Consider the following 26,359-nt stretch of genomic DNA (forward strand, 5'->3'; position numbering starts at 1 on the left):
GAAAATTGAAAATTTATTCATGGTTCTTAACTCAATATCTCTTTCTCTAATCTCTTCACACTCCATAGTAAATTTCCATGTAAAATATTTTTAGTTTCCTTTGGGAGTCATTTTATAAGCAGACAGACATACCAAAGCCATTTCAAGTACTGTATTGGAAACATTCAACCTAACTATCTTGTCCTATGGGGAATATTAGCAAAGGCCAAAAAGAAGTCAATTGAGAATACAACTAAAATAATACTTGGTGACAGTTTATGATTAATGATGACTTATTTAAGAGGGATATTTTAAAAATTAAAAGAAAAGCCAGCCCCTAATTTTTATTCTTCCTTATATATCTTCTCCTTCCTTCCATCATTAATTACCAAACTTACTAATACTAAGTGGAAATAAAATCCTTTTACTCTTTCTAGAACACAAGACACTAAAGCCATCTTCTATCATATTCCTTTAATTTAAACTCAATAGGAAATGCTTTTCTCTACACTTGCAAAAAAAATATTAACACAGTCTCTCTAGACTGGGAGTGCTACAGGACCATGTGTTAGTAATTTATTTCCTCTTCTGTAAGACAGGCATGGTCTACTGCATAAGATCATTATGAGGATTAAGATCATCTTTGTAAAGAATAACATGAGGAATCACACAGTAAGGAAACATACAAAGAAAACACATTCACCAGGGTTCTGGCTTTGTGCATCTTCCAATATTTGGGTTGGCTCAATATTCAAACAGTCAATACTTCAAATACTCTTGACTGTCTCTGTTATTAGAAACAAACAAACTTCCCCCCTCCGGGTAAAGGGAAATACCATCTATCACATTTCCCAGGCTCCAAATCCAGGACTCATCCAGCTCATTTGTTTATATGCATATAAACAAATATATATATATATTATTGAATCACTGTGAGATAGACCCTTACAAAGCTGTTCATGATTGGATTTCAGTCATACAGTATTCCAACACCCACTCCTCCACCAGTGTGCATTTCCCAGGATCAGTGTCCCCAGGTTCCCTCCCATCACCCCCCACCTGAACCACTCCCCAGCTCATTCGTTTTTATTCTTCCTGTGAAGAACCAATCACAAAGTCCCGACTCTCCAATCTGCTGCTCTTCTTCTCTCTTCCGCCTTTCCAGTCCTGACTACCACATTCATCTCCATTGTGTGGTCTCCCGGCCCCCAACAAGAATGCCCCCGTCAAGCTCAGCAATGTGTGCTGAAATCCCCTCAGCAACTCCCAGCTGGCTTGAAGAACAAGGTCAAGCTCCCTTGAGAAGCCCTTTTATGGTGTGAACCCTTGGGTGGAAATAGAACCCCCACCCTCATTTCCCACATGTTCCTACTCTTCTATTTAACGTGTTATACTTCAGAGCTTGTGCCAGGGTTTTCCCTCTGACGTACCTCTCTCCTCCCAGATCCTCACACACGGTTCCCTCTGCCTGAAATACTCTTTGTTCCCTCGTTTGTCTGGGGACACCAACTTGCTCCCTTCGCATTTCAGTTAACACGGCATTTCTTCCAGGAATTTCTGGGGGATCCCCTTGACCCATGACAGCTGCCCTCTGGCCCCCTGTGCCCTCTGTTTCTGCCCATGCTGTGGACCTCATTCCAAGAGTGGACTAGCTGAGCTGTCTTCTCTAGTAGCCAACAATCTTCAGCAAGGTGAACGCCTTGTCTGGTTTCCTTGCCACTAAAACCCCAATTAACTTTACCTGGCACCAAAAAAGAAGAGGTGCTCGAAACACTTCTATGAAGAAAGGTTTTGTTATATTCATTTTTGGTGCCCAGAAGTTAAGGCCCAGAGCGAGCCAGAGTGGGTTCAATAGACTGGAACACATGTTCTGCATATAGGAGTCCTGAGTTTGATGCTCCCAGGAACTGCATGGTCCCCTGAGCACCAAGTTGAGAGCACCTTGGTTGTGAACATAAAGCAAGCAAACAAAAAAGATCCATATCAAGCAAACCAAAAATTCATATGGAATAACAAACGTCCAAGGATAGCTAAAACAATTCTTGGGAAAAAGATGATGGGAGGCATCACCATCCCCAACCTCAAACTTTACTACAAAGCAGTAACAATTAAAACAGCATGGTACTGGAACAAAGGCAGAGCCGTAGACCAATGGAACAGGGTGGAATATCCCTACACACAACCCCAAATGTATGACCATCTAATCTTTGATAAGGGAGCAAGAGATGTGAAGTGGAGCAAGGAAAGCCTCTTTAACAAATGGTGCTGGCACAACTGGACAACCACATGCAAAAAAATGGGTTTAGACCTTGACCTGACACCATGCACAAAAGTCAGATCAAAATGGATTAAAGACCTCAACATTAGACCACAAACCATAAGGTACATTGAAGACATGGTCGGCAAAACCCTCCACGATATTGAAGATACAGGTATCTTCAAAGGTGACACGGAACTAAGCAATCTAGTAAAAACAGAGATCAACAAATGGGACTACATTAAACTAAAAAGCTTCTGCACCGCAAGAGATACAGTGACCAGAATCCAAAGACTATCCACAGAATGGGAAAGGATATTTACACAATACCCATCAGATAAGGGGTTGATATCAATGGTATATAAAGCACTGGTTGAACTCTACAAGAAGAAAACATCCAACCCCATCAAAAAATGGGGCGAAGAAATGAACAGAAACTTTACCAAGGAAGAAATACGAATGGCCAAAAGACACATGAAAAAGTGCTCTGCATCACTAATCATCAGAGAGATGCAGATCAAAACAACCATGAGATACCACCTCACACCACAGAGACTAGCACACATCCAAAAGAACAAAAGCAACCGCTGTTGGAGAGGATGTGGGGAGAAAGGGACCCTTCTTCACTGCTGGTGGGAATGCCGACTGGTTCAGCCCTTCTGGAAAACAATTTGGACGACTCTCAAAAAATTAGATATTGAATTCCCATTTGACCCAGCAATACCACTGCTGGGAATATATCCCAGAGAGGCAAAAAAGTACAATCGAAACAACATCTGCACATGTATGTTCATCGCAGCACTGTTTACAATAGCCAGAATCTGGAAAAAACCCGAATGCCCCAGAACGGATGACTGGTTGAGGAAACTTTGGTACATCTATACAATGGAATACTATGCAGCTGTTAGAAAAAAGGAGGTCAAGAATTTTGTAGTTAAGTGGATGGGCATGAAAAGTTTCATGCTGAGTGAAATGAGTCAGAAAGAGAGAGACAGACATAGAAAGATTGCACTCATCTATGGTATATAGAATAACAGAGTGGGAGACTAACACCCAAGAACTGTAGAAATAAGTACCAGGAGGTTGACTCCATGGCTTCGAGGCTGGCCTCACGTTCCGGGGAAAGGGAAACTCAGAGAAGCGATCACCAACTACATTGTAGTCGAAGGCCATGTGGGGGAAGGGAGTTGCGGGCTGAATGAGGGCTAGAGACTGAGCACAGCGGCCACTCAACACCTTTATTGCAAACCACAACAGCTAATTAGAGAGAGAGAACAGAAGGGAATGCCTTGCCACAGTGGCAGGGTGGGGGGGGGGGGAGATGGGATTGGGGAGGGTGGGAGGGACACTGGGTTTACGGGTGGTGGAGAATGGGCACTGGTGAAGGGATGGGTTCCCGAACTTTGTATGAGGGAAGTATAAGCACAAAAGTGTATAAATCTGTAACTGTACCCTCACGGTGATTCTCTAATTAAAAATAAATAAATTTAAAAATTAAAAAAAAAATCCATAAGTGTGTGACGAGTGTCACCATTGTCACCTTGTTTTGGGGGGTTTTTTGTTTGTTTTTTTGTTTCTTGGGTTACACCCAGCGATGTACAGGGGTTACTCCTGACTCTGCACTCAGGAATTACTCCTGGCGGTGCTCAGAGGACCATATGGGATGCTGGGAATCGAACCCGGGTTGGTAGTGTGCAAGACAAATGCCCTACCCACTGTGCTATCACTCCAGCCCCACCGCTGTCACCTTGTACACCAAACTGTCCCCAAGGACAAAGGGACCTTAACACTAGAAACCAAAAGCAGTTCCTCTCCAGATTCAGCAGGCAAAGCCATTTTCTGCCACACTCGAGGATGATTTTGATGGAGAATTGGCAAGTGTCATTATGATTTTGTAATTCTGTCTATGTAGTCAGAGTCATCACGCAACGAACTTTGCTACACACTAAAATGCAGCTACGTGACCAACGTTGTTTCCATAAGTGAACACATTCATAAGGGCTGGACACCTTTGAGACACACAACCCCACTATCTTGATACCATCAGAACAAAAAGAATTTCTAAACAGAGAGTTAGAGCTGGAGTATGGTCTTCTACATGCCAGTGAACTAAGGAAGTGGAGAAGACAAGGTTTTAGTCACTAAGTGGAAATAAAGAAAATTACCCGCAACAAAGTACATTGCCTATACTTCATTAAATACATACCCAGGTGAACATGCTAGATAGACTGAAAAATGAAAAGAGCCAAGCAGAGCTAATCAATGTTATTGATAAAATAATTGAAATCAAATTAAAACCACTGAATAGCAATCTGACAAGAAGTTCCATCTAGGAGAACAATAATTTAGTCCAGTTTTTTTATAATGTTAGACTTGATTAAATATCAACCAATTGAGCATTCATGAGAAACAAGCTATAAGTTTGTGAAAAACAAAGTTTAAATTCTCTTCACTGTAGTAAATATGTATAATTTTAAAATCAATGTTTCTTATTAGTTTTTAAGCAAGCTTGTTAAAACAAGCCATGGAAAAATCGTATACTAGCTAATGCAAACTGGTAGTACCAGAAATTGAGTTATATATTAATTTCCAGCAAAACAGGCTATGAATATGCAGTTTTACCAACCAATGCATGTTTTACAAAATGCAAGTTGGATGATATTACAGTACTTGTTTTATAAACATTTCTGGAAGTCAGCATTCCTATTACATTAGGTTGCACAATTTGAATAGAAAAGTTGGCCACATGGATTTAAAACACTTTGAAATTCAAAATTTTCTGCTGTTAGAGGGTGAGTAAAAAAAGACACACACACACAGAAAAAACAACAAATATAGACTGTGACTATAAATTTCCTAGAGAGTCATGTTCCAGATTAAATATTAGATGTTGCAACTATACTAAGTCAATTTACTTTTCTCTTTCCCACAATTCCTCACCCCCTAAGAGTTTTGCCCCCAGCTAACAGGTGGATTGAAATCAACCTTATTTCAACAAACCAAACATTCAAACTATGTAATCATGGGATGGCATCTGAGTTTGATGTGACTGGCTGCTTATAAAGGAGTCTTTCACAATGATAAATGGGAAATTTCATTGTTGACCCAGCCAGACACTAAAATATATGACCTGCATATTTCATGCTAAAATAAGCCAAATGAAAATAAAGAGTCCATGCTGTTTTGAATAAAGCGCTTCCATCCATCCATTAAAAAAAAACACATCAACATTGTTCTATTTTGCACATAATGATAAGACCAATAACCTACTACCTACAAGGCATATAGCCACTAGAGTTATTTCTTCCAGTGTGATGATAGATGTACAATGAGTTACACATACACTTTCACCCACTCCTTAACCAGCACCACACCTGTGAGAATGGCTGGCTGATCTGGAAGGCAGGCAGGGACCTGGGACCCAGAAGGACAAAGATTCCCCTTATAAAATAACATAATATGAAACTAACACCCAAGGATGGTAAAGACAAGGAAGCCAGGAAGATTGCTCCACGATTGGAAGCCTGGCTCATGAGCTGAGGGAGAAAGCAGCTGGGATAGAGAAGGGATCACTAAGTCAATGGTGGTGGAAGGGATCGCTCAGCATGGGAGACGCATTCTCTAAGCAGCTAAAGGACCAAACATGACGGCCTCTCAGTATCTGTATTGCAAACCATAAGGCCCAAAAGTAGAGTGAGAGTAAGATCCCTCTTACTCTCAGGAAACTGTCTGTCATAGAGGCACAGGGAGGGGTGGGATGGGGGCGAGGGGTGATACTGGGGACATTGGTGGCGGAAAATGAACACTTAGTGGAGGGCTGGGTATTCAATCACTGTATGACTGAAACTCAAACATGAAAGCTTTGTGACTGGATCTAAACAGTGATTCAATAGAAAAAAAAAAAGAGAACTAAGATTCCCCTGGGGCCCGAGTCCTTGGTTTCATTAGCACAGTGCTCTCACCTGCCACTCTACCACTCAAGTTTAAGAATCTCTTACTGCTTGTGCATTTTGTTTTTTGTTTGTTTGTTTGTTTGTTTGAATCACACCCAGCAATGCACAGGGGTTATTCCTGGCTTTGCACGCAGGAATTACTCCTGGCAGTGCTCAGGGGACTATATGGGATGCTGGCAATCGAACCTGGGTTTGGCCACGTGCAAGGCAGACGCCCTACCTGCTATGCTATCGCTCCAGCCCTGCTTGTGCATTTAAAAGCAGAGGAAAAGAATGAAAAATGAAAACTGCTCTAAGTTAAAGACACATAAATTTTAAGTCCCTCGACCCTAATCAAAAAAGAAGGCGTCCCTTTTGCTTGCTTCTTATTACTAGCTCCTGTGAGCTTCATTTTCCCTATTCCTTCAGCACATCACTCTCTTGGGTTTTGTTTTTCTGGAGTACCATGTGTGGAAAAACTGAAACGTCTCTTTGAATGGTTATTTGATCTCTCTCTCAAGTACACTCTACTATCTTTAGTTCTAAGTACAGAAAAGCACACATCATAACAGAAAACTTCCTCAAATCCTTTTATTTTTATGGTATTGCTTTAAAGTCTGTTGCTTAGTTAAAAAAAAAAAAAAGACTAGAAGTACTGGAAAATCACAGTACTGTGTGCTCATTTACACTGAAAAACTGCCTCAAACTAGAGAAATCACAGTGGGCTTGTTCACAAGGAACCGATGTCAATTGTTGTCAGCCAGTATTACACGCCCTTCTCCAGCCCACAAACACCCGTGCCAGCATACATGAAGAAGTCTTTCTAGACTTCCTCCAATAAGCCCTGGAGTAGAGGACAGTGTAAAATTTAAGATCATCTCCTTCATTTCAACCACCTTAGTACAACAAAGGTTGTACTAGCATGCAGAAATCAATGGAAAGGAAAAAGGAAATTTTCTTTGAATAAGTGGCCTTTGCCAATTAATACGTCTCATTTCAATTAACTTTAATTCTCCAACCTTCAAACTGCAATCTAATTTTGCTTCTCCGTCTTGGGTACCTACCTGTGATAGATTAGGCTTCAGCATGATACTCTTTGTAAGTATTAAAGCCAATTACCCGTGAGGTCTAAATAAATCATTTTGTTCCCTTAGATTAATCATTGATAGCACTATTTTTCCTTTTTATTATTAATTACTCATCTTAGTTTTTGAAACTCCTAAGTCCTCTTAAAACAATTGCCTATTGGTAACTTCTGATTGGATCAGGAATGCTTCTTTTTATATCTATCTGTCTATAATCTAGCTAAGTTCCTGGTGTTTAAGCAAGCTCTTGATATTTTTCAGAGAAAAGATGAAGTCAAACAGTATTCAACTAATGGTTACCATAAACTGCCTTGCTTGGCAATTCTTTGCTATTAACTTGATCATGTCTTCTTAATGCTGCCTCCATAGAGAAATAATCAGATTTCCATCATGAATAGTTCCTTTGATTTCATTGTGAAGCTCAGTGACCTCATTCTGCAATGATCCTAAAGTATAAACTTAAAAATCAATTCTTTAGGAGGCACCCATGTATCCATCATCCAGTTACTAGATAGACCATCACTTTGGACTGGAGCAATAGCACAGTGGGGAAGGTGTTCGCCTTGCACGTGGCCAATCTGGATTCAATTCCTCCATCCCTCTCAGAGAGCCCAGAAAGCCACCAAGAGTATTCTGCCCGCATGGCAGAGCCTGGCAAGCTCCCCGTGGCGTGTTCAATATGCCAAAAACAGTAACAACAAGTTTCACGATGGAGACGTTACTGGTGCCCACTCGAGCAAATTGATGAACAACGGGATGACAGTGCTACAGTGCTACCATCACTTCAAATTATTCTACTATTTAAGTCCCCAAATCCCATTTCTATGTAGCTGAAAGATAAGCAGTAGAGGAACAAGTTCTCCCTTCAGTAGGTGTTATGTTGGGGTTGTCAAAAGGACATTACATTATTGGGGACTTAAAAGAAATTTTTAATGAGAATAATGCTTCAACTAACTGATATGTTTAGACACATACATTTAGTTAGCAATCTAATCATTTTAGATACTTATTCTGCCTTTTATAATGATATTTATTTCTCTGTTTGGGGGGCTACGCCAGGCTCTGCTCAGGGCTTTCTCTTGGCTCTGTGCTCAGGGATAACTCGTGACAGTGATCAGGGTCCACAGGTGGTACTGGGGGATCAAGCCCAGGTAGACTGCCTGCAAAGCAAACACCCTACCTGCTGCACTATCTCTCTGGCCTTTAGAATATTGATCATTAAATATAAATTTGCTGGGTCAGGGAGACAGCACAAGGCTTTGCATGCGGAAACCACTGAGTTCTTCAATCACTGCCTAGAGTGATCCCCGATTATACTGCCAGGAGTAGCCTCCAACTACCACTGGGTGTGCCACCCCCTCAAAAAAAGACTTAAAAATTAATTTTTCAGGATCTGGAGCAATGGCACAAAGAACAGGACAATTTCCTTGCACATGGCCAACCCAGGGTCAATCCCCAGCACCTCATATGATCCCCCAAGCCTGCCAGGAATGATCCTGAGAGCAGAACCAGGAGTAAACCCTGAGTACCACCGGGTGTGGCCCCAAAACTCAAAAATAATAATAGTAAATGAATTTAATAAATTTTGTCTTTGCCTACAATAACATATTTCTATGTTTGCAATTAAATCACATGTCTTCTATTTACCACACATTCAATTTCCCGAAATCATGACTAAATTCCAAATGAAGATTCCAAGATATTTGGAACAAAAACCATAATACATATTAATGTATAAACTAGAATTGTTGACCTTTAGGCTTTGGACCAGAGCTGAGAAGAGTTATTAATGGTTATTTCACTAAACCAGTATTTTATATGTTGACATAAATACTCTTTACTCGGGGCTGGAGTGATAGCACAGCGGGTAGGGCATGTGCCTTGCATGTGGCCAACCCGGGTTCATATCCCAGAATCCCATATGGTCCCCTGATTACCATCAGGAGTAATTCCTGAGTGCAGAGCCAGTAGTAACTCCTGTGCATCACCAGGTGTGACCAAAAAATTTAAAATATATTTATTTATATATTTTATATATAAAGAGTATATAAATCACTGCCTAGAGATTACTCTTTACTCTTGTCCAAACACATACACACAGAGTTCAACAGTGAGAAAGGGGGTTTTAAAATGGTATAAAAGAAGAACAAAATGGTTACTTGTGCTATAGCAGAAAACATGATCTTTGCCATCTTGGCAAAATCATAGTCACCTTGGAATTCACATTATCACTCATAAAAACTGATCATCCTTATGAGATGGTTCCTTTACTTGGGGTCAGGGGGAGGATTCCTGACATGAACCCCAAGGCCTCCCACATGCTAAACACATGCTCTGCACTGAACTAAATTTCAAACCCCCCAAAGCATGTTTCTTACATAGCAGGAACACTGGAGAAGTGGAGGAAAGGCATCAAATAAAAGATCAAAGAGACTTTCCAGCAATTATTGGAGGAACTCAGAACAGTGTGTGTTTTTCCATTCTGTTTTGATTCTTCAAGCAGCTAGCAAACCTGACTACCATAATCTTGAAATCTTTCCTCAAGTGAAAGAAATATTTGGGAGTTTAACTATTTAGTCGTTTCCCTTTTGAACCCAGAATTCCCAGGTTCAGAATCAGTGTGTTACTCAAGCCTCCTGCGGGAAGGTTAATAATTACACAAAACTTAATGTCTAGAATCCCATTCCCAACCCGAGAGCTTTTAAGCAGCAAATTTCATGGTATGTCTCATTAGAGACTGTGCCTAATGATTAAGCTGAAATGTGAAGTTTTGATAATTATATTCAAAGCCTTAAAGACATTCACCCAAATAGCCAACCTGAAGTACTTACTCATGGTCCCACAAATATTTCAGACAAAGCTAGGCTTAGAGGTTTTTGAAAATTCCCTTCCTGCCCTCCCCTCTACAATATTTCTCTAGTTCTCTGCCCCACTGAGAAAGACCAAAGCTTATATAGAAATGACCTCCAGGTGAAAATCTAAAATGGGGTGGATGCATTTCAAGAGAATTTACTATCTAAAAAGGATGCATCCACTTTTGGTGGAGACATTTATTAGGGTCTTCAGATTTTTATTTGTTGATTATATTCGAAGACTAGACATCTCCAAACAACAGAGAGCATACATATTCCTGGATGAAACCCTTAGAAACAGACAAACTGCCTCTCCTCTTCTTGCCCTATACTAGCAGATGAGTCAGAGCAGAAATTTTTTTTTTAAGGACAAGCCCAAAATCCTTGGTATTTTAAAAAACAGAAGCAGACAATTCTTTTTAAAGAAGAAGTCCAAAATCCTTGGTATTTTGAAAAACAGAAATGTGATTTTTAAGGATAAAAACAATCTTTTCCATTGACCTTGAAGAACACAGATAAGCAGGATTCAAGGCAGCAGAATAAATCTCTAAATTTTTCTGTGTCAGAATTCAATACAAAGTGCCACAGATAAGGAAAGAGAGATCAGGAAGCAGAGCCAAAGACTACAGCCTGAATTTGGCATTAATACTAGTATATTTTTAAGAACGAGGAAACTTGATGCTCTATTTGAGTTGTTGACATTTCTACATAACAAACCAAATCTATCCCATTTCTACCAACCATTGCCAAATTTCATCACACACAAAAGATTTCATTTCTGAGGTAGTGGAGTATTCAGGAGATACAAGGGGAACAAGACAGTTCATATATTCAACTAATATTTTTTTATTGAATCACCATGAGATACTTTTATAAAACTTTCATGTTTGAGTTTCAGTCATACAATGCTCGAACATCCATCCCACCAACAGGGTACATTTTCCACCACCAATGTCCACAGTATCCCTCCCCCGGCCGTCCCACCCTGCCCCCTGCCTCTATGGCAGACACTTTTCAACTAATACTTTGAAGGCAGAAGTGAAAGTGAGGTAGTAATTCCTGCCAAATGCTCAACCACTGAGCTGCAAGGCAAAAGATGTATAATTTCAATATACGTTTTCCATGTGGTTGGCACATTACCTGACCAGTAGACATGTAATAAATGTTAACTGTTACTCTTAAAATAATAATTTTAAGAGTATTATTTTAAGAATAAACTAATTCTTAAAATAATAATTTCAGGGATTCACAGGAATCCTGGGAAGAATGTTGGTGTCACAAAAGCTCATTAAGGGAGGTCTGGGTCAATTTCATCCTGTTCGTGCAGAGCTAGACATTCCCAGCTATTAGTCAGTTTATAATTAGCAGCTTATACTAAGAGAAACAGAAGTAACAGTCAAGCAATTAGGCATTCATTAATTTTCAAAATTAGTCCTGTTACTCTCTGACACATTATTGGCAATAAAATCCAAAACTATCATCTAGCTTTCAAATATTTCCTTGCACCAAAGAAATCTACCTCACAGCAAATTCAGCAATAAATATCAATGTTGGTAAAGTCAAAATGAAATAAAGGCATGCCAGGCAAGGAATTATAAAGAGAAAGTTCTCTGAAGACAAAAGTCTGGACACCGCCAACACACAATAAAACCTTATGGGATGAATAGCATTCATTCAGTAGAGTTCAAAATTATACTAAAGAGACAATGAAAGCTTATCAGCAAGGTTTAACTACAGCTAATTTTCTCCTGGAGGCCAAATCTAAACAAGCAGAGGCCATTTGAAGACTTTTAAATTATCTGAGATACTCCAGTCTTGTGTTAAATGAATAACCAGGCATTCACAGAATGAATCAATAGCTTTCTTCACTGCAGATAAAGAACATTCAAACCCAGAGAGAATTAAGACTCTTGCCAACCTGCTCATGCTAGGTAATTTATAGAGTGGAAAGACATTTATAGACAAGGTTCTAGACAGCTCTGGTGCATACATGACCTTCTGGAGCTCCCAGAAACAGCAACAAACCTATAGTTCAGAGAAATCAGACCCACCGACTTGGAGCGGTAAGGAAGAATCTGTAGAAGGGTGCCGAGAAAGAGGAAGGAATCATTTTCCCTGAGGACTGAGTTATCCTTGAAGGATTCACAGTAAGGTCAAAGACCGACAAATTCAATTCGGGGTCAATGGTAGTTTGGAGATGAGATTTGAAAAAGTGGGGAGTCATTAGGGATTATCAAGAGATGAAGGTTTTTCAGCAGATTCTTAGCAGGGAAGCGGGAGCTAAGGCTGTGACCCCGATTCAGTCCCTGGCACCACATATGCTCCAGGAATAGCCCGTGAGCCCTTTCAGGTGAAGCTCCCCCCCGCAAATAAAAAAAAAAATCCCAGCATATCTTCCTCACTGGTATAGTGATGAGTACCCCCTCCTGTCATGGGAGACCAGGGCTCAATTCCCCGGTGGGAAGATATGAAATGATGATTTATAGAGAAGGAACCGCTATGACAATAATAGTTGGGAATGATCAATCTAGACAAGAACTGAGTGCTGAAAGTAGGTAAAGGGATATCCATGATAACCTTTCAGCATCTGTATTGCAAACCATAATGCCCAAAAGAAAGGGGGAGGGCGGAGGGGACGGACAGAGAGAAGAAATGTGCCTGCCATAGAGGCAGGGGTGGTGGACAGGAGGGATACTGGGGACATTGGTGGTGGGAAATATACACTGATGAAGGGATGGGTGTTGGAACATGATATGACTGAAATCCAATTATGAATAACTTTGCAACTGTGTATTTCACTGTGATTCAATTTAAAAATATATCACTGTCATCACTGTCATTACTGTCATTCCATTTCTCATCGATTTGCTCAAGCGGGCACCAGTAACGTCTCCATTGTGAGACTCATTGTTACTGTTTTTGGCATATCAAATATGCCACAGGGAGCTTGCCAGGCTCTGCCATGCGGGAAGGATACTCCCATACTGAAATATATATATTTAAATCCATGCGGATTATAGCACAGACAAGTCAATTTGATGGTGCCAGCAGAAAAAGAAGAGTCCACTCAAGAAGGGCCCTTGGGGACTTTGACACTCCCTCTTGTCCTCCTATCAGCAACGTCCCCTGGCAACGCCTGACTCAAGCAAGGTGGCCTGTGTCCTTCCCATCAAGCTGATTTTTGCTCCTTCCGTCACAGACTGGCCTTGACTCACAGGTAGATGATTACCTCAAAAATGATGCTGTAGACATGGGCCTTTGCAAAATCCCAACCCACAAACAGGCAGAAAGCACGAATCAGTTCCATCCCCCATGATCTCAAACCTGCTGGCCACAACCCTCTTCTGCCCCTTGGTGTCATCTCTCAGGCCCCACTGTCCTCCCTTAAAACTAGCTTCTTTAGAGTGCAAAGTCAGTTTTATATCATTAGAGACCTCCGTACATGTGAGGTGCAGGGCGATCATAGACAGCTTGACTCAGAAAGTTTAGGACGTGCTAGGAACTGCTAGGTGTCAACAGCAGCATTCTGACTTGTTAGGGCCCAGGGTGGGAGAGAGGGGAGCACATCAACCATTAACATCCAAGGAACAGGCGCCTGGCTGGAGGCCTCTTCTGAGGAATGAAGAGAACAGACAGGCTGTGGGCCGGCCAGTGTGCGAACGTGTAAGATGGGACTCTCTCCTGTGTCCCCCACAGCACCAAGCAGGACCCTGGGCTCCTTTCATGGAGGAGAACCACAATCATTCTGCCTTTTCCCCCACAGTACCTCACCCCAAATGAGCTTCGTGGAACAGAGAAGCAATAAAGAGAAACGCCCCCCACACCCAAAGAACTGTGAATGTCAAGGTGATGTGCAGATTCTGGTTACTGTGACCTCAAGCTCAACAAGCAGATTATGTTGTGTTTAAACTATTAACTACTGGAGGACAACCCATCATTATGGTTGTACTGCATTATTGTTTTATGTATAATATATATCACATTGTATTATGGATGTATAACCTGTCATTATAATCCAAGCATTATGGACTTAGGTGATGGTGCTTTGGGAGAAGGAAGGAAGGTCACAAGCCGCCACCACCCAGTAGCTGAAGCTCCAGTGACAGATGAAATCCCAGTGCCAGTGGCTAAGACCCAAGTCTAAAGCTCTATGTCTAAGGCTCTACCCAGTATAAATGTCTTTCACCAGCAACAATTAGAATGAACGTTCTTTTCAGCAACTAGGATAACTGACTCATGTGCACCACTGCAGTGGATCTTAGAGTGCAGAAAATCCAAACTGTGAAACTGACAGAATTGAGGGAAATGTCGCCCACAGCAATAAATAATTGTACTCACCTTGCATGTCACTGTCACTGTCATCCCATTGCTCATCCCATTGCTCAAGCGGGCACCAGTAACGTCTCCATTGTGAGATTTGTTGTTACTGTTTTTGGCATATCGGATACGCCATGGGTAGCTTGCCAGGCTCTGCCATGCGGGATACTGAGGCCCCAACTGGGCATTTTTGAATCAATATCGTTCGTATATCTAGGTTGAAGTGCCCCCTTTGTAACAACGCAAATGCCTCCAATTCTGCATGTGCATGTTCTAACCGCACTTCAGTGTTAATTCTGAAAATTTCTCCCTGTGCTAGGGAGTGAGTCTGTAATCGTACTGCACAGAGCAGCATCATGTCTAACAAAGACTATCATCTTTGCTCAGTGGACACAAGAGTTGAAAGGAAGGCTCTACCTTTTTTTAATTATTATTATTTTTTAATGAATCACCGTGAGATACAGATACAGACTTACAAACTTCCGTGATTATGTTTCAGTCATACAATGATCGAATGCCCATCCCTCCACCGGTGCCCGTTCTCCACCACCAATGTTCCCAGTATCCCTCCCGCCACACGCACCCCTTCCCACCCCGTGCCTCTGTAGCAGGCACATTTCCTCTTACTCTCTCTCTCCCTTTGGGTGTTATGGTTTGCAATACAGATACTAAACGGCCTTCATGTTTGGTCCATAGTCTACTTTCAGCACACATCTCCCATCCCGAACAAGCCTTCCAACCACCATTTACTTACTGATCCCTTCTCTAACCCAGCTACTCTTTCCCCAACACATGGAACCAGCTTCCAAGCTGTGGAGTGATCCTCCTGGCCCTTATCTCTACTATCCTTAGGTGTTAGTCTCCTATTATGTTATTTATATTCCATGAATGAGTGCCGTCATTCTATGTGTGTCCCTCTCTGACTCAGGAATGCTCTACCTTAGATCAAGAAAATAGAGTTAATGTGTCTTTAGAGAGTGTGCCAAGCTTGTTCCCAAATTTCAAACATAAATATCTCTCTAATTGTGTAAACTTCTTGTATACTGAACATCTGATTATCAAAATCCAACTACATGCTGGACACACATTGGATACAAGTGTCCTACAAGGTACTGGGATCCTTACAAAGTCTTTATTTTCATTGTTGAGGTATTCAATGGTTTGGGGGTTTTGTTTCTTTGGGGGGTCACTCAATGTAGTTCTTGGGAGCCACAGCCAGCTCTACCCAGAGCCACTCCTGGTGGTGCCAAAGGGCCATAAACAGTGCCAGGATTCAAACCAGGATGGCAGCTGTTACTGCATGCCAGGCACGTGCCTTAATCTTTGCACAACCTCTCTGGCCCTTTCCATGTTGTTATTACTTTAAAAGAGCATCAAATATACACCACAGGGTACTTAGCCACTGTAAGAAAAGATGAAACTATTCAGTTTGGTACAATGTGGATGGAAAAGTCAGAGGGAAAAGGACAAATCCCAAATGATCTCACTCACATGTGGGATACAGACACACAAAATAAGGGAAAGACCATTTCCAACACTGACCAACCCTTGGCCTTGATTACAAAACTGATTAAGAAGCATTGCAGGGAGTGATGAGGGAATAAAGATCAGTCCAGAGGTGACATCGGGACAAAGGCAAAGGCACCTCAGTCTTGGGAGGGGGGGCAGTGACTTTGTACGTAAAACCATAAACTTTAACACCATCATAACCATGTTACCTAACCTATAATAAAAGTCATTTTAAAAACTTGTATTAAACATAGAATTTTATTTTAAAATCATCAAAGAAATAAGTATTTCTATAGTGTATTATATTATCAAATGCATCCTAAAATGTAAGAACCTCTGCATTTGCTGTGCAACTCTACTGTGGAAAATGAGAGAGCTATTTCTGCACAGTAAAAGCAATATATCAACACATGTTTTTCATGTTTCAAACACTGACCCCTTGTGCAAAGACAGAAAGTGGGGGGGCTGGAGCGATAGCACAGGTAGGGCATGTGCCTTGCACTCGGCCGACATGAGTTCGATTCCCAGCATCCCACATGGTCCCCCAAGCACCACCAGGAGTAGTAATTCCTGAGTGAAGAGCCAGGAGTAACCCCTGTGCATCGCCAGGTGTCACCCAAAAAGCAAAAAAAAAAGAAAAAAGACAGAGAGAGGGAGGGGGGAAAGAGAGAAAATTAGATGCAATAATCAAATTTTTCAAGGCAGACTTTTTAACTTGTGTCCTGCTTAAAACAAACAATAGCAACATAAAAAAAAACACATAGTAAGGGTATAATAAATGGCCAAAGGCAATGAAGGCTGAGAACTGGTGTACAGAACTGAGCTGAGCACAGCGGAAGGGTTGGGGAGGGAGGGCAGAATACTGAGAAATTGGTGGAGGGAAATGGACCCTCTGGTGGAGACTATAGAGCCAGAATGATATAAATATGAAACTCTTCTCATTAAGGGTACTGTCAATCATGGTGTCTCAAGTACATATTTAAAAAAACACACACACACACAACAACAACAACAAGCAATACCACTACAGGACCAAGAGTTAAAGTGATGTCTCAGTAAAAACACGCATTCAGAATTCCCTTTGAAGATTCCAAGGAACCTTGGAGCTGGAGCAATAGCACAGCGGGTAGAACATTTGCCTTGCACGTGGCCGACCCAGGTTCGATTCCCAACATCCCATATGGTCCCCTGAGCACCGCCAGGGATAATTCCTGAGTGCAGAGTCAGGAGTAATCCCTGTGCATCACCGGGTATGACCCAAAAAGCAAAAAAAAAAAATCCAAGGAACCTTAAAACCTCCCTTTCTGCCAACAGAACTAGGGGCTTCCTATGCTCCAAACAGGCCAGGATTGTGGTTCTGGTGGGAAGAAGGGGTCTGGGTTGAAGATCGAGTGTGGAGACACAAAGTGAGGAAGCGAGCTCACTGTGGATGCTCACAGACAGGGAGGGGGAGGGGGCTGGGGAGGGGAGGCGGGGTCAGAGGCAGAGGCCTCCTGGCACTTGGGTTGGAAGTGGGGAGAGTGGCAGCGGGCCGGCCGCTCACCACCTCCTCCAGCTCTTTCACATCCCTCTCTTTCTCTACTTCTTTCCTTCCATCTCTATATTCCATTTGGAGGGTTCCTACGGGGAAGGGCTGAGAAGAAATGGAACTCCAGGCCAGGAAAAACAGTCAAGTGCTTGCCTTGCACACGGCTGACTTAACTGCCAGTGCTATGGATGGTCCCCTGAGCACCGCCAGGGCTGATCTCTGAGTATGGACCAAGCCCCTTCCTTCCCCCCACCAAAAGAAAAAAGAAGAAAAAAAGCAAGGTGTATGATAGAGTAAGTGGGACAAGGTATGGACTGGGATCACAAGGGAGAAATAAACCAGAAGAGATGGAGACAGACTATGGGATTTATACCCCACCACCACCAAAACACACACAGACACACACACACACACACACACACACACACACACACACACAATGTGCAGGCCAAAGAGATAGTATAAGGTTTTAGGAGTTTGCCTTGAATGTGGCTGATTCTGGTTCAAACCCCTGGCACCATACAGGGTCCCCCAAACACCATCAGGGGTCACTCCTGAGCACAGAATCAGGAATAGACCCTGAGCACTGCGGGGTGTCGCCAAAAATTAAGTAAACAGAAAAAAAAATGTACAGGCTGGAGAAACAGTATAGAGGTTAAGGTTCTTATCTTGCACAGAGGCAGACTAGTTTAGTTCCCGACACCACACATGGTCTCAGGAGTTGATCCCTGAGAAAGATCCAGAGTGAGCCCTAAGCAACACTGGGGTATGGCAAAAAAATAAATAAATAAAAAGCATAAAAGATATGCATGTACAAATTGAAAGCCTGGGGTGGTCTGCACAAAAGCTTCAAATAAAGAAAGAAAAAGTTTCTGCCCCCAAATGCAAGAACAATTAGAAAATCAATATTCCTGTGGAGGTCAATCTTTTTTAAAAAAAATAATTACTATATTCAAAACCTGTATTGCAGAACCATTACATTTTGCCAGGTGCATGTAACGTCTTCACCAGCGACACTGGAAACAGGGATAAGGGGAGATATCACAGGACTTGGGGACACACTGCAAGGAGCCAAGTTCAATCCCCAGCATTTTGTGGGTCTCTTGAGTCGCCCCAGCCTGTCAGCCCTGGCAACCCCCGTTACTATCGGGCCTAAGTAGTGTGGCATCACCGGGCAGGAGCCCTGACTGCTGGGCCTGACTGACACAGTGTTCCTGGAACTGGTTCTGGGGCCACCTGAGTACTGTGTGGTTGCAGCACACACAATCACACACACACACACACACACACACACAGCCACTGGAATCCAGAGTAAATCGATATTAATACATCTTAGGGATTCCCACATCTCAAACGCTATTGCAGAAGTTCAGGCTCAGTTACCGGTATCATACAAGGCAGCCCTGGCTGCACGTGCTTCCGGCAAAAGTATATCCGGAACAAATGTGCCGCCTACCCTGGGTCACAGCCTGAGAGATATTAACACGGGGCCACTGGTTTAGCTGTAAGCGAAGTACAACTTGAAAAAGGCTTATCTTTGTCTGCTTTAAGCTATAAATGGTATCACGTTCACAAAGAATATATTAATGTGCATTACGTTTTTTAAATGCAGACTAGAATACTGATCTTTTTTTATAAATGTCTGGGATGAGCAACTCTTTCCACAAATTATTTGCATCATGATGAACTCTTGTATTCTTCAAAACACTCAACTGTCATTCTTCCCTCCACACCAGGGAGTGAGAGGGGGGCATTCCCAGCAATTCTTAGTTGGGTCTGAGGGCACACACAGCGCTTAGGGGTCTCCAGTGCCGCCCCTGGCAATGCTCGGGGGACCAGGCAGTGCCTGATCAAATGGGGTGTGGCCACGTGTAAGGCATGTGCTTTAAATCCTGTACCCTCTCTCTGGCTCTTTATCTGCAGTTCTTTTTTCTTTGGGGGCATAAACAAAATGTCAGAGGAAATGGGGAGAGTGGTGGAAGTTTTTCTGGGGTTATTTCCAATAAAAGACAAAAAAAAAGGGTTTTTTCCCTGAAAGCCCTTTTGTCCCCACAGAAAGCTCATGACTTTACATGGACCATGATGGAAAGAGGGAAAGTCTGAACTCGAAGACAGCCTCGGTCTGGCTACACTTTTCCCCATCTCGCTAGGACGTGCAAAGTGGTGGGGTTAGCTCTGATTTTCATCTGTCATTTTCACCCATCAATAAAGAAATCAGGGGGCTGGCATGATAGCACAGCGGGTAGGGCCTTGCACGAGGCCGACCCGGGTTCGAATCCTAGCATCCCATATGGTCCCCTGAGCACCGCCAGGAGTAGTTCCTGAGTGCAGAGCCAGGAGTAACCCCTGTGCATTGCCGGGTGTGACCCAAAAAGCAAAAAAAAAGAGAAAAGAAAAGAAATCCATCCTACCAGAGAGCTAAATGCTCTGCCAGCGTTTCAGAAGCTATGTGAAATGGTTGTGCTCTTAATTTGTTTTGCAAGACTCTCTCCAATATTCAAGCAAGTTTTTGCTGCCTATAATCAAGTGAACGTTCATGCAGGGTTTTTTTTTAAACAGGGGGTCAGAGTGATAGCACAGTACATAACTGCTTCCTTGCATTCGGCCAACCCACATTCAATCCCCCGCACCATTGTACTGTTTCCCTGAGCATCACCAGGAATGATCCCAGATCACAGAGCCAGAAGAAAGCCCTAATACCACTGGCTGTGACCCAAACCTCCACAAAAAGGTGTTTTCCTGGTATCACCAAAAAAGCCCAGTGGGCTCCTTGGAAAACCTTGGGTACAGTTGGGGTGACCCCAGACACTTATCACAGGCAAATCAGAGCAGGGGATTTCTTGGTATATAGCTTGGTGTATAGCCATACTCAGAAAATCAGAATATGTTGTGTCTAAAGTGTCAAAGAACTTTTTGGTTTTAATAATTCCTTAAAACATAAAATTTCCTCTTTCTTGTCTCTAAACAACTCATCTCTTAGGATTAGGATACTCCCCTGGTCTCTGAGACATACCCTAAGAAACAAAGATCACAAGTTATTTATTTGAACTTCTAAAATATGATTTGCTTTACCTCTGAATTAACAACTTCCATTGGTCTTTTCTTCATTTCTCCGATGTCCAAGTAGCTAGAGTGGAGGGGGGAAAAAAGAAAGATTTTATTTTTAGCTTGAGTAGTTATATCATTTTTTAATTATTAAGATGGTTAAAATAAGCCAGAGGCAACACTTAAACCTAAATCAAAAATTAATAGCTGCTAATTAAAAACAATAGTAGTAGAAAAATTAATTTCACCCTTACCAACCAATGATGACACATGTTTATTCAAATTTCACTGAAACTGAAGTCTCAGAAATAAATACTTCTACTACTTGGGAACAACTTTTTTCCAGCAACAATTACTACTTGCTACATATGATTCATCTACTTCTTCTATCAATTTTGATACAAAGTGGCTTATGCGTAAATCTGCTGAGCAGGTCAATATATCACAGGCTTAAGTTAAAGCTCTGGTGAAACAGAGCTTTGATGTAAAAACTTTCAAGCCCTGTGAAAGGCTGGAAAATCTACTTCCCTGTCTAAGCACTTGAAATGCACAAAAATGCTCAACCATGTGAGATGGTTTAGTTACTGGTTCAACTAAGAGGAAGGTCGTTGGATGAGTTAAACCCTGGAGAGCCCTATTAGTCCATTACTATATGCTACAAATATTAACTAGTGATCAGTGTTTAATTCTAGCATGAGCACAACCTAAAACTGTTTTTTTGTCAACTTCAAGCAGTTAAGTTCATCATTGTGCTCAGGGCCCATTGTGCTTCATACACAGAAGGCGCTGAATAAACATTTTAATATAAAAAAGTTTTAATAGCACTTCACTTATAATCACAGACTCTCTAACTAAACTGTCATAATTAAGCTGCCAAAGAAATTCTTATTGGAATTAATTTGAGCCATTGAAATGTGTTCTATTGTCATCAGTTTGAGGCAGATTTTTTTAATGGAATATTTTACTTAATTGATGTAACTGGAAATGATGATATATGCACTGTAACAGTATTTGTAAAAGAGTATAAATACTCTTTTTAACAATAAAATGGATCTTTTACAAAATCGGCAGGGACTATTCGCTGGCATTCCACCAAAAAATTCTGGTGTGTACCAGATTCCTAAGATTAATATAGTAAACCAAACTCCATATGGAAAATTGGGAAGGGGGAATAACAATTTCTAGAATTCTCTTTTACAAAATAAAGATTCAACAGCCACCTGAGGTTTAATTATTAATAATAACATCCATTAATTGTGGTTTCAAAATTATTAGGCAGAAATCTGAGCAAAGGAGAATCTAGCAGGAAGTCAATTGTTTTCACTTGGAAATATTTTTTCCACTCCTAACATCGTTCCCAATGCTATTTATACCTGTAGGACCCTCAATACCCTTTGTTATGCCAGTTGCTTCATTTTTTATATACATCAATGTTATATACTACAACTGCTAAACTTCCAACAAAGTCAGCACTAGAAATGTTAAATTCTATCATTCTCACCATAGACAATTTAAGCAGAGTTCCTACTACTTTATCACGAACTATTCACCAATCAGTAAGAAAAATTAACCATGTACACTGTTATAAAAAGTTGAGGGCTGGCTTTGTGTGTGTGTGTTAATTAAAAGCAAAGCTAACCATGCAAATCTAATGTGTAGCAAAAAGCACTTTGAAGTGAACTTTTTTTTTTTTTTTTGCTTTTTGGGTCACACCCAGCAATGCACAGGGGTTACTCCTGGCTCATGCACTCAGGAATCACCCCTGGCGGTGCGCAGGGGACCATATGGGATGCTGGGATTTGAACCCGGGTAGGCCGCGTGCAAGGCAAACGCCCTACCCGCTGTGCTATCACTCCAGCCCCTGAAGTGAACTTTTTATTGGTTTGGAACTATACCTATTTTCTCTCTGGAGTTACTAGACCCAAATAAACAAAAAAAAAAATATATCAATTACTAAAGTGAATCTAAACTTTTGAGCTGTTAAAAGATTCTGAAGCAAGAAGCAACTAATTCTAAGAATCAGAATTTAACACAGCAGTGAGATTGGGGTGGGGGGACTGGGGTTCAAGGAGGGAATCCTGAGACAAACAGAGGTAATCACACCCTCTGTGTGAGTTGTGGTGTTGGAATGTTGAATGCATAAAACCCTATCACTGACAATATTGTGACATTGTAAATCATGACAACTAAAATAAAGAGTTTTTAAAACCCCTTTTGGTGCTTACAAAGTTCACTGGCTTACAAAGTATTCACAACAACCCTTTGAGAGAGAAATGGTTATGTTCCAGTTCTTTATTAGGATGGAGCTAAGTGGCCTCCTTAAAGATATAGAGTTAGCAAACTCCATCTCAAGCCTTCTGGTTTTCAGTTTTCATTTCTAAGTTTGTGTATATTACATATTTTCATTTAGTTCATCTCCTACAAAGTTGGACAAGCATAACAAAACTGGTTTCAAGGCTCCAAGTGCCTCCCTCAGAATTGCCCCATGTAAAAGGATATCTAGTACAACTAAAGGTAGAGCACCTTAAATGCCCATAAAGTTAAGCAAGGAGAGATGCTATGAGTAGCTTTAGTGGTGTTTGGGAAGGTACCTGTGTACAATTAAAACCAAAATTCACAAGCACCAATTTTATAATACTGATATTTTTGCTAGCCGAAGGTCTAAGCTGAGTTTTTGATTAAGATATCATATTAAAAACTATGAGATACAATCACCACACAACCAGAAATTCCACTGCATATATAGACACGGGATAAATGAAAATGTGTCTGCAACACATAGCAATACTCTACATAATGGAACATACATGAACTGATAAAAGGATAAACAAAATGTAGCATGTGTATCCCTGAGAATATTATTCAAGAATAAAAGAGATGCAAATATTCATTTAATCTGCCACCAAGATGGGCCTTGAAAACACAAGCAAAGTGAAAGAAGCAAGAAACACACACACACAAAGAAAACATATATGGTGCGTGATTCCATTTCTATGAAACGTTCAGAACACATATTCCCTTCACAGATCTAAACAGGGTTTGGTAGTTCACTGGACACCTACTGTGAGTTCCCTGCCAGCACTAGGGCACAAACTCCAAGACCCAGATCCTGGAAGGTCTAATCATAAGGTGACTGGAGACAAACAGGAAAGTACGGTAAAAGCAATTTTTCCCAGCGCAATGCCAATAACACCAACATCCAGGAGATGGGAGGTGGGGGGATTCTCTTTGGAATGACAGGTTGAAAGAATTTAAGGGGAGGTGGAGAAGGAACCATTTATACTGGTTAATATACAGTATAAAAAGAATTTAAGGGGAGGTGGAGAAGGAACCATTTATACTGGTTAATATACAGTATAAAAATCCAATACTTCTGTATCGTTCTTAAAGAATCTTTTTTAAAAAAAAATTTTATGAGTGAATCACCCTGGGGGTACCGTTACAGACTTACAAACTTTCCTGCTTGCTATGATCGAGTACCCATCCCTCCAGCAGTGCCCACCTTCCACCACCAATGATCCCCGCATGCCTCCCACCACCCCCACACCGTTACCCCTCTCCCCACCCAGCCTCTGTGGCAGGGCATTCTTTTTTGCTCCCTTAAAAAAAAATTTATTTAGAGACCAGAAAATTCATTCAAAGGGCTGCTTCCTGGAGAGAGCAGATTCCCTAGGCCCAGAGTTGGGAGGACCCCTCCCACCACCAGCAACTGGGGTTGTGCCCCTTCAAAAGATCGATCAATCAATAAAAAAAAAATATTTATTTGATCCAATAAAAGTTTCCAAGCAAAACGGTGGGGAAGGAAGGGCGAGGAAAAGAGGAAAAGTGGACAGAAAAAGTTATGAGTGGCGGTTAATTGAATTCCTTTTTAAAAGATTCCCGAACTTGATTCCAAGTTTGCTGTTTCAAAAGGGCTTTTCCAGGCTGGAACCCCGTCTGCCAGGGGGCCTCTGGATGGCACCCCTCCGGTTCCGGCCCCCCAGGAAGCCACAGCGGGGGACCGCGGGACTCACTTGAGTTTCTTGAACGCCTCCTGGCCCCCGGCCACGTAGTTGCCCCCGCTCTGGATCTGGTCGAGCTTGCGGATGCGGTGGCCGGTGCGCGGGGTGTAGATGTTCCGCACGGCCCCAAAGGGCGCCTGCACGCCGCCCGTCACCTCCTTCAGGAACACGTCGAAGCTGGACACCTTCTTCTCGTGGAACACGACGCGGCGGCCCGCGAAGAAAGGGTCCCCGTTGCGGTACACCAGCACGCTCTTGACGACGGGCTGCGACAGGTGGCTGGACTTGGCGCTGGCGCCGCTCATCTTCCCCTCGGGACGCCGCGCGGGCTCGGTGCCCCGGCCGCCCGGTGGCCGCCTGGAATGAATGGGACACACAGACCCGCCGGGAGCACCACGCGGCGGCGCGGGGCACCGGGAGTCGGGGTACGAGCGTCACCGCGGCCGGCACAGCCAATCAGCGCCCGCGGAGCGCGCACCCACCGGGTCCCACGCTGCCTGCCTGCCCCGGACCACTGTAACCTTGCCGGATCCGGACAGGGATGAACCGGGGAGGGAGCGTGGGAGAGACAGCGCGCGCATGCACACACGCACACGGGCGCGCCGCACATGGGCACACGCAGGCGCGCGCACATGCACACGCGCACACAGAGACGGGCGCACACGCACACGAGGGCACAGGCACAAGGGCGCACACAGGCACGCACACATGCACACAGGGGCACCGTACACGGGTGCACACACATACGGGCACATACGCACTCAGCCGCGCACGCACACAGGTGCGCACACACACACACACACACACACACACATGCACGCAGAAGCACGCGCACACAGGCGCACACGCACGAAGGAGCACACGCGCACATATAGACGCACAGGCACACGGACGCACAAGCACGCAGAAGCACACGCGCGCGTGCACACACGCAGGCGAATTCGAAACACTCCGACTCCAGTACCAACATCCTCCACGCTCTCTCCAAACGGCCTGTATTTTCTCCCCTTGCTTCCTGACTCCCCACCTCCCCTCGGCACCCACAATGAAAGATTCTAGCTGGAGCGGCCCAGGTTGTTTTGTTTCTTGGCCTAAAAATCTAAAGGCGAAAAGCGCATTGAGAGAAAGAAAGACGGGGGCCGGGAGGGGGCGGGGGGACCGCCGCCCCCTGCCCAGGAGATCGGCGCCGCAGAGCTGGGCATGGTGGGCATGTCTGAATGCAGAGGGCAGCGGCGCACAGCCGAATGCCCAGGTGGGACCCCCGGGAGCTCGGGCCGCAGGGGTCCCCACCGACCTACCTAACCGGCACTCGAGGGCCGCGGGGGCGGAGCGGGCGAGGCAGCCGGCGGCTGGGTTGGCAGCTGGCACCGCGGTGAACTCGCTCCCGCTGTTCTCCCGCTGCCGCTGCCTCTGCGGGCCTCCCTCACCCCTCGGGAACGGAGTTGTTATTTCCCGCCGTTTCCATAGCAACTGCAGCCACGCGCGGGCCGCCGAGTCCGGGAACCGGGTCTGGCACGCGCCTGGGTCCCTTTGGGTCGAGCCCGCCGCCTGGGACAGATGCTGAAAAGAAATCTGGGGGCTGGGGGACACGGAGGTGGGCGCTGAAGGGAAAGCTTAAGTGGCACGCCTGCGGCTTACTCCTGGCTCAGTGCTCAGGGATGAGCGTGTGTGGTGCCAGAGACAGGCTCAGCAAGCGCAGGGCCTGCTGTGCTATCGCTCTGCTCCAAACACATACAATTTTTAAAAAAAAATTATTTTAATTGAATGCAATACAATTACAAAGTCGTTCATGATTGGGTTGTTTTCAGTCATACAGTGTTCCAACACCCAACCCTTCACCAATGTAATTTCCCA

The 26,359-nt window shown here is 43.2% G+C and overlaps 1 protein-coding gene across 1 annotated transcript in view; it reads right to left on the reverse strand.

Annotated features, from left to right (window-relative positions):
• DCDC2 (doublecortin domain containing 2) overlaps nucleotides 1–25,928 on the reverse strand; it is a 156,241-nt gene extending 130,313 nt beyond the window's left edge. Inside the window, exons 1-3 of the mRNA XM_055127493.1 lie at nucleotides 25,804–25,928; nucleotides 24,518–24,862; nucleotides 20,532–20,586 (exon numbers count right to left, since the gene is read on the reverse strand). Of these exons, the coding sequence (XP_054983468.1) occupies nucleotides 20,532–20,586; nucleotides 24,518–24,810 (348 nt within the window). The 5' untranslated portion in view covers nucleotides 24,811–24,862; nucleotides 25,804–25,928. The remainder of the gene's footprint in view (nucleotides 1–20,531; nucleotides 20,587–24,517; nucleotides 24,863–25,803) is intronic.
• Between the last annotated feature and the right edge of the window lie 431 nt (nucleotides 25,929–26,359).

The sequence above is a fragment of the Sorex araneus genome, chromosome 2 (assembly GCF_027595985.1).
Source record: "Sorex araneus isolate mSorAra2 chromosome 2, mSorAra2.pri, whole genome shotgun sequence".
Classification (NCBI taxonomy): domain Eukaryota; kingdom Metazoa; phylum Chordata; class Mammalia; order Eulipotyphla; family Soricidae; genus Sorex; species Sorex araneus.